The following is a 13,291-nucleotide window of genomic DNA, read 5'->3' on the forward strand; positions in this document are numbered from 1 at the left end:
AAGGGTACCTAAAGTAAGGCGTCAATATTTATTTCCTCTTAAATAATACTGCCCTTAAACTCCTTATAAATATTTGACAATTAAAAAAAAGAATTGGACCATTGTCTTCATAAATTAACTTTACTCACTCCTCTCGCTGCTCATGTGTGTCTAGTTGCAGAAATAGGATAGTCTTTCCATGTGGTCAGGCTGAAGTCCTGCTCCTCTGTTAAGTGGGAAGTCACTCGCACACTAGAGTCTTGGTTATCCGGCACTGACTGGGACAGGCCTGTAGAGTCGTGGAGTCTAATTTGGAGCATTTTTTTTCAAATTATTTTAGTACCCACTGCACAGCCCTGGTAAGTATTAGACTAAGCAGTTGAGGAGTCAAAGCAAATTAGGGTAACTGGAGTCTGTGGTTTCATAAACTGAGTCGTCAGATGATTTTTGTACTAACATGCACAGTCCTGGACGTGCTTTGTTTGCTTGAGATTCAATATCTTGAAATAGGCCTGGCTAATACAGTACTCTACCCCACTCTATACGTATCATAGTATTAAATGTTAAAATCCAGTAATTGAAAGTATGTTAACCTTGGGGGAGCCTTGGAACCCAGTCTTTAAAGACAACCCGAGGCGTGTTAGTCAAATCATATTAGGACACAAAGGCATGTTCTGTGTACAATGACCTGCCTCTGTGTCCTTCCATTGTGCCTCCAGCCCCCCAAGTTGTCCTTCACCAGTGCGAGCACTGCCGGCGATCTGTGCTGGCGGGTTGGGACTGCTGGTTAGTAAGTTTCTGGATAACCGGGACTCTGTGAGTGTATGTATATAATTATATTTTTGGTATATTTTTATTTACTTTTTACCTTGTGCTTAGTGGACAGATCCAAATACGATAATTAGCGATGACTTGTTTGTATATTGTTTTCGCAGTGCTTTTTAAAGTAGTGACCTTCAGCAGATTACCTGTAGTATCTGTGATCTCACTCGGGTACTATACGGTAACATGTCCGTTTGTTTTCAGGGTTTACCCCATCACTAGCTGTTCAACCACAGACCTCCAGTGGCCTTAATGTGGACTTTGATTCTGTTTTTGGCAACAAGTCTCCCACTAACATCAACATAGATGCCACAGGTAAGAAAATATGAATTCATTTTTGGGGTTTACTTAGCTTCATAGGGCTTTTGGGTTTGCCTGACCTGCTGCCAAACAATCCTTGCACTGTCAAGGACTACTGTAGGAGGGTAGGGGGAAAAAAGAGTTGAACTTACCCGGGGCTGCTAATGGTCCCCCACAGACGTTCTGCGCCTGTGTAGCCATTCGCTGATGCTCCGATCCCCACCTCCAATTCACTTCTGGAATTTTCGACTTTAGTCAGAAAACTACTGCGCCTGCACGGCTGCGCCCTTGCTACCGCTGACGTCAGCAGGAGTGTAATGCTCAGGCCCAGTGCGGTCTGCGCCTGCGCAGTAAGCTCCTGTTGACGTCAGCGGGAGCGAGGACACGGCCGTGCAAGCGCAGTGGTTTTCTGACTTTAAGGTCGGAAGTTCCAGAAGTGAACTGGAGGCGGGGGCTGGAGCATCGGTGAGTGGCTACATGGGTGCAGAACTTCGGGGGACCATTAGAAGTCTCGGGTAAGTTCAACTTGAAATTGGACCAATCAACAGGAAGTAGGTAAAGAGAACCTGAGATGGCTTCGACAAAAAAGTTATACACACCTGGGGCATCCTTCAGCTCCCTCCAGGCTGATCAATCCCTCGGCACTGTCCTTCCACGTCGCCTGGATCCTCTGCAATTCAAGCTCTGGCCACGCATGCGCCCATCGCCGGGAGGGTTTTGTTTGTGCAGTACTATTGTGCAGGCGCAAAATGCTCCCAGCCAAGAGTGCGCACGCCCAGACTGCGCTTGCCCTGGCTCAAGGACATTCAGGGGGGAGTTGCAGAGGGTCCAGGTGGTGCAGGAGGACGGCAAGGCAACAGTCAGGTCTAAATTAGGTCTCTGATCTCCAGGCTGTGGGCTGCTGCCCACCTCACATGACCACTACCTGGCCTGTGCATTAGTTCAGAGGCTGGCTTATAATGGAGACAGCAGGAGCTTCCCTTGATTTGTGTAGATAGATCAATGGTAATCAGACCAGGCTTAATACTATCTCCAACTGTAACTTGATGTCTGCAGATGGCTTAAAGTGAACCTGAAGTGCAATAACACTAAGTTCCATACTTGCCTAAAAAGAGGGAAGGCTCTGGCTACCTTACAGCCTTCCCGGTCCTTCATGCTGGCCATTGTCACTGGGACTTGTCTACTTCCAAAGACAAGCATGTACTGCGCACATGTGATACCGGGCTTACAGATGCGATCATCTACAGCAGGGGTCTCAAATTCGCAGGCCATTTGCGGCCCTAGAGACAATATTTTGTGGCCCGCGCCGGCAAAAGCTTCCTTATAGTTCGCTTCAGTGCTCCCAAGCAATCCGCTGCATCCCCGCCGCTAAACGAGGACTGCAGAGCCCCCAAATCGCCCGGGGGGCAATTCGCCGGCATTTCCTGGAAGGGGCAGAGCTTTCAGCTTCAGCTCTGCCCCTCCTGACGTCAATCGCCGCACGGATCGCCGCCTCTCCCCGCCCCTCTCTGTGAAGGAAGAGTGAGAGGGGTGGGCAGAGGCGGCGATGCGCCGCGATTGAAGTCAGGAGGGGCAGAGCTGAAGCTGAAAGCTCTGACCCTTCCAGGAAATGCCGGCGGATTGCCCCTTGGGTGATTTGGGGGCTCTGCAGCCCTCGTTTTGCGGCGGGGAATCGGCGGATTACTTGTAATGGGAGCACTGAAGCGAACTATAAGGTTAAATAGGCAAAATAGTTCGCTTCAGTGTGAATTTGATTTTGAGATAAAAATCAATGGGGGGTTGGGTGGCAGGAGCTGCTCATTGTGAAATCCCTTATGCGGCCCAGCCTCATCCTGACTTTTGCCTCCTGCGGCCCCCAGGTAAATTGAGTTTGAGTCCCCTGATCTACAGGAAGTATTTAGAGACGCAAGTACTTCGAAAGGCTCCTGTAGCGCTAGCAGAATGAGGAAGTTACCGGGGGGCGCCACAGAAATGGCGGGCAGCATGGAAAAACTTACATTGAAGACAAAGGTCTATGTAGATGGCACTAAACTGATTGATTGGCTTCAGACTGTAGTCAAACTTATGTTTACCTGATTCCAACTCAAAAATGAATGTATTTCGATCCTAAATCACATTCTTACCTTTTGTTTTCAAGCTTTCGACAATTTAGGAGGGCTTCTCAAGCCAACAGTAGCTGCCCAAAACAGTAGCATCCTTTCTTCCAAAATCCCACCAAACAAGCTGGTCTCCGACGACCTGGACTCCTCTTTGGCCAACCTCGTGGGCAGTAAGTTGGACCTAATTTTGGTTGATGCATCTTTAGAGGTGAGGTTAGTCCACACTTTACTTATTTCTTGTGTTCTCTCCTAGATCTTGGCATTGGCAATGGAACAGCAAAGAAGTGAGTGTTTTTGTTTTTATTGAAGAAAACAAAACGACTGTTGTAAAAGTCATTGATGTCCAGGATATTACTAGTATAATACTACTTTAAAGGGAAGGTTCAGGGTGGCTCTTAAAAAAATAAAAATGCCCATCCACTTACCGGGGGCTTCCTCCAGCCGTGGGCAGCCAGGACGTGCCCTCGGCGCCGCTCCGCAGGCTCCCGGTCCCTTCCGGTGGCCGACCCGACCTGGCCAGGCCGGCTGCCAGGTCGGGCTCTTCTGCGTTTCAAAATGCGCCTCACGGGGGCGCGCTGACGTCATCGGACGTCCTCCGGGCTGTACTGCGCAGGTGCAGAACTACTGCGCCTGCGCAGTACAGCCCGGAGGACGTCCGATGACGTCAGCGCACCCCCGTGAGGCGCATTTTGAAACGCAGAAGAGCCCGACCTGGCCGCCGGCCTGGCCAGGTCGGGTCGGCCACCGGAGGGGACCGGGAGCCTGCGGAGCGGCGCCGAGGGCACGTCCTGGCTGCCCACGGCTGGAGGAAGCCCCAGGTAAGTGGATGTGCATTTTTATTTTTTTAAGAGCCACCCTGAACCTTCCCTTTAAAGATGTACTTTAACTCAGGATTGAACTTCATCCCAATTAGTAGCCGATACCCTCTTTTTCCTAAGAAATCTTGACCTTTTTTCGAATAGATCATCAGAGGCGTCTGTATGGCTGATATTGTGGCGAAACCCCTCCCACATTGTGATGTCATGACCATGGTCCTGACAGTTCACGGTCTGTGATCCTTGTTGCTTTGTGGAAAATAAAAATACATCCTGTTTTGTTTTGTCAGCTGTGATTGGCTGAAAGAATCAATACAATGAAGCTTTATTTAAAGCGGATCCGATATAAAAAAATTAACTATAACAAGTAACTTGTCTATATATCTTATCTAAAGTTTAGATAGTTTACACAGCATATCTAGCTGCAAAAGTTTGATTATTTATTCCTGTGATACAAGGAGGGCAGCCATGTTCTGTTTGTCACATTGTCCCAGGCTAAGGGCTGGAGATGCTATCAGCTTGCTTGTGTGTAAATTCAGTCCCCTCTCCTCCTCCCCCATCCCCTCTGCTTCTGAAATCTCTGGCTAGTAATACCTCCCCCTCCTCCTGCCCAGACTGAGCTCCCATAAGCCCTTGCTACTGTCTGAAAATGCCGAGGCTCTCTCAGAAGCTGTGGGCGAGGCTTGTTCAGTTCATAGGGAATTAGAGTATTAAAACAAAAAAGTATTTGGCTTGAGGAATTCCCCATAAACTATATGAAAGGAACACAATTATGCAATGAGTAAAAGTTCATCTCGGATCCACTTTAACAATTGACTTTGTAAATAATGTGTACTTCTAGAACATTTAATCTTCCATATACTGTATATACGATCTCTCTGTGTGGGATCAGTACCAGAGTGATTTGTAGCAGACTGCTACCAAATAGCCGTTTAAAGGGGCACCATAGTGATGTATAGTAAAATACAGTAAACTATTCCGGGTACGCATTTTTATTTATTATCCTGGCTTCAGCATTAGAAATACTCTCTGTTTATATATTGCTGTGTATTGGTATGTAACCCTGTCCTCCCAGCAATGTCACAGCCTAAGCTGATTGGCTATGTGGAATACTCCTCCCAGAGCATGTTGGTATAATTTCTACTGGCTTTGGAACATTTTTCCTGGCCTACTTGGGTGCAGTATACTGAGTAGGTGTGGCCGCACACATTAATAAGAATTCAGACCTGTAGGTTTCCAGGAAGAGCTCCTAGTGTAGTGCTGTCCATTGTACGACTGGTATTTATTCCTGATGCCATAGGGGAGAATGCTAACTTTTCATTTCTTTGAATATTTTAGCAATGATGTTCACTGGAGTCAGCCTGGAGAGAAGAGGCTCACAGGTGGGACCAACTGGCAGCCAAAGATGGCTCCCACTACGACCTGGAACCCGGCCACCCTGGTGAGGACCTGTCTCTGTGCTGAGACTGTGCATTGATGTGTGCAAGGCTTGCTGTATGCTAGAGTCCTGTGTGCCTTGCATGTACGTTGTATGTGTGAATGGAAACATTCATGCCTGTGTCTTTGGGGCTGACATTTTTTTAAATCTCTTTAGAGTAAATGGGTTTGTGTTTTGCGATCCTCAATTGGGGAGCAAAAATTGTATCCAGATCTCTTCCAAGATGTTGCATGTGGCGTGTTTGCGATTTATACAAATTGCAAATGCTGCATTAAAGGAATACTGGAGGGGGGTCAGGGAAAAATGAGTTGAAGTTACCCGGGGCTTCTAATGGTCCCCCGCAGACATCATGTGCCCGCGCACCAATGCTCCGGCCCCGCCTCCGGTTCACTTCTGGAATTTCAGACTTTAAAGTCTGAAAACTACTGCGCCTGCGTTGCCGTGTCCTCGATACCGCTGATGTCACCAGGAGTGTACTGCGCAGGCCCAGTATGGTCTGTGTCTGCGCCGTGCGCTCCTGGTGACATCAGGGAAGCGAGGACACTGCAACGCAGGCGCAGTGGTTTTCTGACTGAAATTCCAGAAGTGAACCAGAGGCGGGGCCGGAGCATTGGGCAGTGGCTGCGCAGGCACAGGATGTCTGCGGGGGACTATTAGAAGCCCCGGGTAAGTTCAACTCATTTTCCCCCGACCCCCCCTACAGTATCCCTTTAAGAATGGCCCCATAGGGATTCGTGATCACAGCGCTTTACAGTTCACCGGCCATCCGCAATGCCGTAAAATGCTGCTGGAAACCGCCCCGTTTGGACCAGGAAGTGAGAGGGTTATGGAGGCTGCCATTTTTCCCTCTTTTAAGCAATACCAGTTGTCTGGCTATCCTGCTGATCCTCTGCCTCTAATCGTTTTAGCCACAGACCCTGAACAAGCATGCAGCAGATCAGGTGCTTCTGACATTGTCAGATCTGACAGGATTAGCTGCATGCTTGTTTCTGGTGTTACTGAGACACTAATGCAGCCAAATACATCAGCAGGGCTGCCAGGCAACTGGTATTGTTTAAAAGGATATAAATATGTCAGCCTCCACATCCCTCTCACTTCAGTTGTACTTTAAAGGGCATCCAAGGTGAAAATAAACTGATAAGAAAAACAATTGTATCTATCCTGAGTCTCCTAAAAATGCCTTTTTTCAGAGATCAGAGTTTTATTTTACATTTAAATCTAGTTTTTAAGTGTTTACTGTTTCATCGTCTCTGCTTAATGATACCTTCATTGAAGTTTGCCAGAGCTCAAATCTATGAATTATTGATCCTGTTTATCTCTTTCCTCCTCTCAGAAGCCATTTACTGACAGGAAAGTGTTTTATGGCTGTAATTTATCAGTGAGGGTTGTGCTATAATCTGACCCAGTCCCTTCCCGGGCAGAAACTGTCACTTGCATACCTGATATTTAACATTTTCAGTCAGAGAAAGAAAAAAAAAGACACATACCCTAGTTATTTGTGTGCTTGGCACTGTACATACACGTCTATTCCATCATGTCACATGTCACCTCGGCTGTCCTTTAAAGAGAACCAGAGATCCTGTAAAGAAAAGCTGTTATACATACCTGGGGCTTCCTCCAGCCCCATAAGCGCTGATCAATCCCACGCCGCCGTCCAGCGCTGCCCGCAGCTATGAGAACCGGGACCCCGCTCTGCCGCCAGTCGGAGCCAGTCTAGCGTAGCAGAGGTGCGCTCTTTGCGTATCTCTGCAGCAGTGTATGGAGAGATACGTAGAGGGCGCACTTCTCCTGCGTAGCGCGGCTCCGATGACGTCACTGACGGGAGTCGGTTCTCGTAGTTGCGGGCAGTGCTGGACGGCGGTGTGGGATCGATCAGCGCGTATGGGGCTGGAGGAAGCCTCAGGTATGTAACTTCTTTTCTTTACAGGATCTCTGGTTCCATGGTTCTTGGCCTTTCCCCCAATACAGAGGGTCACATGGAATGGGGGACTCACCAGTAGACTGGTTTAGCATTAATTTTTTTTCCAAATTGGGAGACCCTTAAGGGCTGAGGAAAGTGCTATTAATGACAGAGAGTGCTGCTGTTACACAGCTTAGTATATCTATAGTGCTATCTATAGTGCTATGAATAGCAAAACTGGCTACACTGATTTACAGATCTTTTGACCAATGAGATGTTTCAGCTGTATGTCAAGAGGTCTTCCAGGAGTTTGGCTCCGAATGACCTATTTGGAAACTAGCAGGGGGTGAAAGGAGACTGAAATTTGCCAGCAGCTGATGCTGCGTTACACTTGTGACATCTTTAATAGATCACGTTAGATTTAAAAGCAATCTTGCGTCTAAAACAAATCTATTAACAATGTTGTAAGTGATATGCAGTTGCCAGCTTTAATAGCTTGGTACTGCGGATGAGTAAAAAGCTAGTGGCGGCAGCTTTGCTATCATTATTGGATTGAGATCTGATCTAATGTCAAATGGTGGAAGCAGATAAATGGTTGATTGAAACCACATACAGTACAGACCAAAAGTTTGGACACGCCTTCTCATTCAAAGAGTTTTCTTTATTTTCATGACTATGAACATTGTAGATTCACCCTGAAGGCATCCAAACTATGAATTAACACATGTGGTATAGTACATAACCAAAAAAATGTGAAACAACTGAAAATATGTCATATTCTAGGTTCTTCAAAGTAGCCACCTTTTGCTTTGATTACTGCTTTACACACTCTTGGCATTCTCTTGATGAGCTTCAAGAGGTAGTCACCTGAAATGGTCTTCCAACAGTCTTGAATGAGTTCCCAGAGATGCTTAGCACTTGTTGGCCCTTTTTCCTGCACTCTGCGGTCCAAACCATCTCGATTGGGTTCAGGTCTGGTGACTGTGGAGGCCGGGTCATCTGGCGCAGCACCCCATCACTCTCCTTCCTGGTCAAATAGCCCTTACACAGCCTGGAAGTGTGTTTGGGGTCATTGTCCTGTTGAAAAATAAATGATGGTCCAACTAAACGCAAACCAGATGGAATAGCAATGCCGCTGCAAGATGCTGTGGTAGCCATGCTGGTTCAGTATGCCTTCAATTTGGAATAAATCCCCAACAGTGTCACCAGCAAAGAACCCCACACCATCACACCTCCTCCATACTTGACGGTGGGAACCAGGCATGTAGAGTCCATCCATTCACCTTTTCTGCGTCGCACAAAGACACCGTGGTTGGAACCAAAAATCTCAAATTTGGACTCATCAGACCAAAGCACAGATTTCCACTGGTCTAATGTCCATTCCGTGTGTTCTTTAGCCCAAGCAAGTCTCTTCTGCTTGTTGCCTGTCCTTAGCAGTGTTTTCCCTAGCAGATATTCTACCCTGAAGGCCTGATTCACACAGTCTCCTCTTAACAGTTGTTCTAGAGATGTGTGCTGCTACAACTCTGTGTGGCAATGACCTGGTCTCTAATCTGAGCTGCTGTTAACCTGCTATTTCTGAGGCTGGTGACTCGGATGAACTTATCCTCTGCAGCAGAGGTGACTGTCTATTCAGTAGGACTATCAGCTGTGTATCCACCTGACTTCTCCACAACGCAACTGATGGTCCAAACCCCATTTATAAGGCAAGAAATCCCACTTATTAAACCTAACAGGGCACACCTGTGAAGTGAAAACCATTTCAGGTGACTACCTCTTGAAGCTCTGCAAACCTGATCCTGGGAGCACCCACTTATGGGCTCAAGTTTTCAAGTGTGTGCCTTGATCCTCACCCCTGTACCATGGGGTCTATATCCAAGTATTCAACGAAGGATCGGCACCACACCCAGTATTAATAGCTCAAATACTTTATTTAATCATTAAAAAGACCAGCAACGACAGTCCGCTGTTTCGGCATAAGCTGCCTTTCTCAAGTTGCCATAATGTCAAATTTGACATTATGGCAACTTGAGAAAGGCAGCTTATGCCGAAACAGCGGACTGTCGTTGCTGGTCTTTTTAATGATTAAATAAAGTATTTGAGCTATTAATACTGGGTGTGGTGCCGATCCTTCCTTGAATACTTACCTATTGAAGCTCATCAAGAGAATGCCAAGAGTTTGCAAAGCAGTAATCAAAGCAAACCGGTGGCTTTTGGTCTGTACTGTAGATCTCAATCACTCACCTGATTTTAAAGGTGGCCGTACATTAGTCAATCAGTCACCAGATTGACCATTAGGTAGATCTGTCTCTGATCGAATCTGTTCAAAGAGGGATCTATTTCCTGCCCATACATGGCACACGGTTTGCATAGATTTCAGCATGAAATTCCCCATGTGTGTGCGCCTGCAATGTTTAAGGCTCACCTGTCGCACGCCGGTGCGGATCCCAGTGTCCTCTGGCATCTGGCAATGTTAGCGAGCGCCTGTACCATGTCACACCATGACATCGCTACATGCGCCAATGTCAGTTGGTTTAGGCGCACACGGTGACGCCATACACCGGAGGAGGGAAGGGTTCATGCTGGCGTGACATGTGAGCCTTCAGCACTGCACTCGGGGGGGATACCTATACACTTAGGGGAACACCTGCTAAATGTACACCATTTGTTGCAATATCGAAAGCCATTAAAGCCATTCACCCGATCATCCCTTGCCACTGAGATTTTCTAGCATTCCCGATCAATTCTTCTGATTTCACCCGGAAAACGATCGAAAGATCGTTTGGGTGGCCATGTTGCACCACCAATTCTCCCATTCTATAAAATTATTGGATTGGAATATCGATCACCCTGCAAGATGGAGCAATGTATGGGCGTGCTAATAGTGAATGGCCACCCTATTGAGGCCTTGAAGGCGATGGTTGCGGCCGGTGCTGAACTCCCGTCACTGGCTCGCCCTCGCTGCGTTGTGATGTCACTCATATTGTATGTTTGTGAAATGTGATGTTAGCACCATTGTCACAAGTTTGTGTTCTAATCTTGTGTTATTGCATTGTTTAACTGTTCGTCCCGGTGAACTATAAAACAGAATGGCATGCATTTCCAATCATACGTAAGTTGAACTGAAAAAAGCAAAAAGAATCTGCCTTTCTTGCTGTGATCTGGCATGCATATTATTAACCTTTGCCGCAGCGTGGGTGCCTCACACTAATTCTATCCAATGGTGTGCTCAGAGACTGACTCCTCCTCTTCCTCACCCATTCCTGCCCGGTGCTTCCTGATCCTACCTTCACTAATGGCATGGTGTGCTGCCACCTGGTGGCTGACACTGGCATAGCTGCACTATTTCTCCTATGCGCTTGCCTGGGAAGCTGGATTTACCATTACTGAGCTTCTGCAAGATCGGAGACCTGCTTCCGAGGCAACGCTGCCTGCAAGCGTGTCTGAGATGCCCATAGTCATCTGGGTCATTGGTGCAAAACCATTCTCCGCCTACATGCTTAATTGATGGTTCCGAAGTTGTAAGGTGTAGAGTGAACCTCTTACGAAACTTGAAACTTAGTTTTACTTTATAATGCCAGCTCAGACTCTGTACGATGACTGTAGATACTGAGAAGTGATTCTTTCATGACCTAGATCCACAACTCCAGCTGCAAGATTTATGGCAGGGCTTCTGTGGTGGGTATTAAAAACAAAAAAACTAATCACAGGGAATCCACTAGCGCTCAGTGTCGCAGGCTTTGTAATACAGCATCTGCTTCTCAGATCACATAACACCTGCATGAACATTAAAAATATACAAACATAGCGTAGACTGTACACATCATTACAAGCACCGTTAATGTGTAGCCCCTAAACATGCAGCCCACAGCCGCCAAGGTAGTGCCTGTCGCCAGCGTGTCAGGCCCCCCCCCCCCCCCCCCCCCCCCATATCCCCTGCTTACCGAATTTTGACTTGTGCACTCACATATAATGGTGTCGCTTTGCCTTCAACCTCAGCTCTGCAGACTTGGCAACCCTTTAGCAGATGTCCACTCCGATTTGCCAACCACACAAACCGTTTTTCTTGTATAAAACCACGTTTAATATAACAGTGCCATTAAAATAATTACAGCATGACGCACAGGGTAATAGTGTAGCAGCATCTTGGTTCAACACTTCCTCCTTAGGCTCCGCCCTACTGGTTTGATCAGACCAGCTGACTCATCAGGGGCTAGGGGACATGTGCTGAACCTGAATTTAAATACCCTACTCTCACTACTTGACTCAAGTGCTTGAACCCTCCCCCTCCACCACCCATTAATTCATTTTACCCCTCCCTGTCTATATTTTGTAAGCGCGGCCCAGAGCGCTTCCTCCAGATAAAATACAAACCTATTATTCCTAAAATTAGCGTCCTTAAATGGTTTCTGTAGACTTGCACAATGTTAGAACACACAACCATGACAGTGTGATGTAAAATGAGCTTCATTCAGCTGCACAACAAGCTGAAGTAATGACCCTTTGAACTTTAGAGCACTGAAACCTTAACAAGCATTATTTCCTCAGCCAGATAAAAATGTTTTGCCTTCTATTTACTTTTCAGAAGACACCTGTACACACCTGTTTGTTGTGAAGTCACATGCATGCACCCATTTAGATTTAATTCCTGTCCAGACACAAATGTTGTTTATGCAAGCACATCATCTCCATATCACAAATCTAACCATATATATGTAAATCTGATGGAAGAGCCGTTGGACAGATGTTTGTCAATCTGGCGTTCCTGGCCAATCAAGAAATGGGCTGGGAGGCTCTGTGGATAGGTCTGTCTCATAATCACAAGCAATCCAGGGCTTGGAGAATTCATTGTGATTCAGCTGTCTGTTTACTGGCGGCAACTTTATAAAGTAATTTAAGTTTTTATCTTCTAAGAGTTCACCTTTCTCTAAAAATAGTTTCCTTTGAAGTTTCAGTGGTAGGGCGTTGACTTCAGAAGGTTGTGCACCTCCGGTCCAGACTGCAGACAATCTCATGGCTCATTTATACCAATCAGCGCCACAAAATAAAGCTATTCCTTTCCATCAGCAGCGCATCAGGTCTCTCCCTTCATTAGAAAGTCTGCCTGATTTTGGTTATTGCAGACAAAAACTCTGGTTTCTTTTCTGCAAAAATAAATGAGCCTTTTAGAGTGTGTGCATGAGCGTTTTTTCCCCTCCTACTCAATTTAATCTGACTAGTGTGGCATTTTTTTGAATTCTGAATTTTTTTTTGTTTAACTCTCCTGTAACTTATTAGCATTTATATCACCTTTAGCAGTAAGTTTATTTTCCTGGTTTAGAGATATATTTGATTTTCTTTGTGCTGTTTTTAAATGTTTGTTCCTATTTCTTTGGGGTGGATTAACTTCTCACTCAGTACTGTTAGAATAATGGGAGTTGCCCTTAAATTAATTGAATCAAACTTTTTTCTGTTTGGCCTGAGATTCATAAAGCTTGTTTTTGGTAACTCAGCTGAGACTTAATGTCTATTTTTATTTTTTATTACAGCCCTCTTACATAAGCTAAATTTGTGGCGCACTTGTGATATTGTTGGTAATAGTTGACCACTGTTTGACATAAATTCCCGTTACTGCTTCAGAGTTGCCTCAGGCTTCATGGGAGCCTCTCTGACCAGTTTCCTTTGTTGCTCTTACATACAGTTTGGTATTTCTAGGAACCACCCTGCATCAGACAATCCCTCTAAACCAGAGTTCCCAGCCTTGTCCTCAAGGCCCACCAAAAGTACATGTTTTGCAGGTGAGGTAATTTCATTAACTACCTCTATGGATATATATGTTATGGCAGAACCTGAAGTCTGGGCCACTTCGGGTTCTGGCCGGGCAAAACTAGAAGTTGCCGTCTCACTGCGGCCAATGTCAGAAATGAATTAAGATTTCCGGATTCTCTGCGGCAATAAT

At 46.2% G+C, this 13,291-nt stretch overlaps 1 protein-coding gene across 8 annotated transcripts in view; it reads left to right on the plus strand.

Annotated features, from left to right (window-relative positions):
- PICALM (phosphatidylinositol binding clathrin assembly protein) overlaps window positions 1-13,291 on the plus strand; it is a 158,206-nt gene that overhangs the window by 124,932 nt on the left and 19,983 nt on the right. For 5 of the 8 annotated variants that reach the window (XM_068266736.1, XM_068266739.1, XM_068266740.1 and 2 more), the window contains 5 exons: window positions 1,006-1,116; window positions 3,239-3,370; window positions 3,454-3,484; window positions 5,354-5,456; window positions 10,442-10,465. In XM_068266736.1, coding sequence (XP_068122837.1) covers window positions 1,006-1,116; window positions 3,239-3,370; window positions 3,454-3,484; window positions 5,354-5,456; window positions 10,442-10,465 — 401 coding nt within the window. The remainder of the gene's footprint in view (window positions 1-1,005; window positions 1,117-3,238; window positions 3,371-3,453; window positions 3,485-5,353; window positions 5,457-10,441; window positions 10,466-13,291) is intronic. The other 3 variants (XM_068266738.1, XM_068266742.1, XM_068266743.1) reach the window with 1 other exon arrangement.

The sequence above is a fragment of the Hyperolius riggenbachi genome, chromosome 2 (genome assembly GCF_040937935.1).
Source record: "Hyperolius riggenbachi isolate aHypRig1 chromosome 2, aHypRig1.pri, whole genome shotgun sequence".
In the NCBI taxonomy this organism is placed as follows: domain Eukaryota; kingdom Metazoa; phylum Chordata; class Amphibia; order Anura; family Hyperoliidae; genus Hyperolius; species Hyperolius riggenbachi.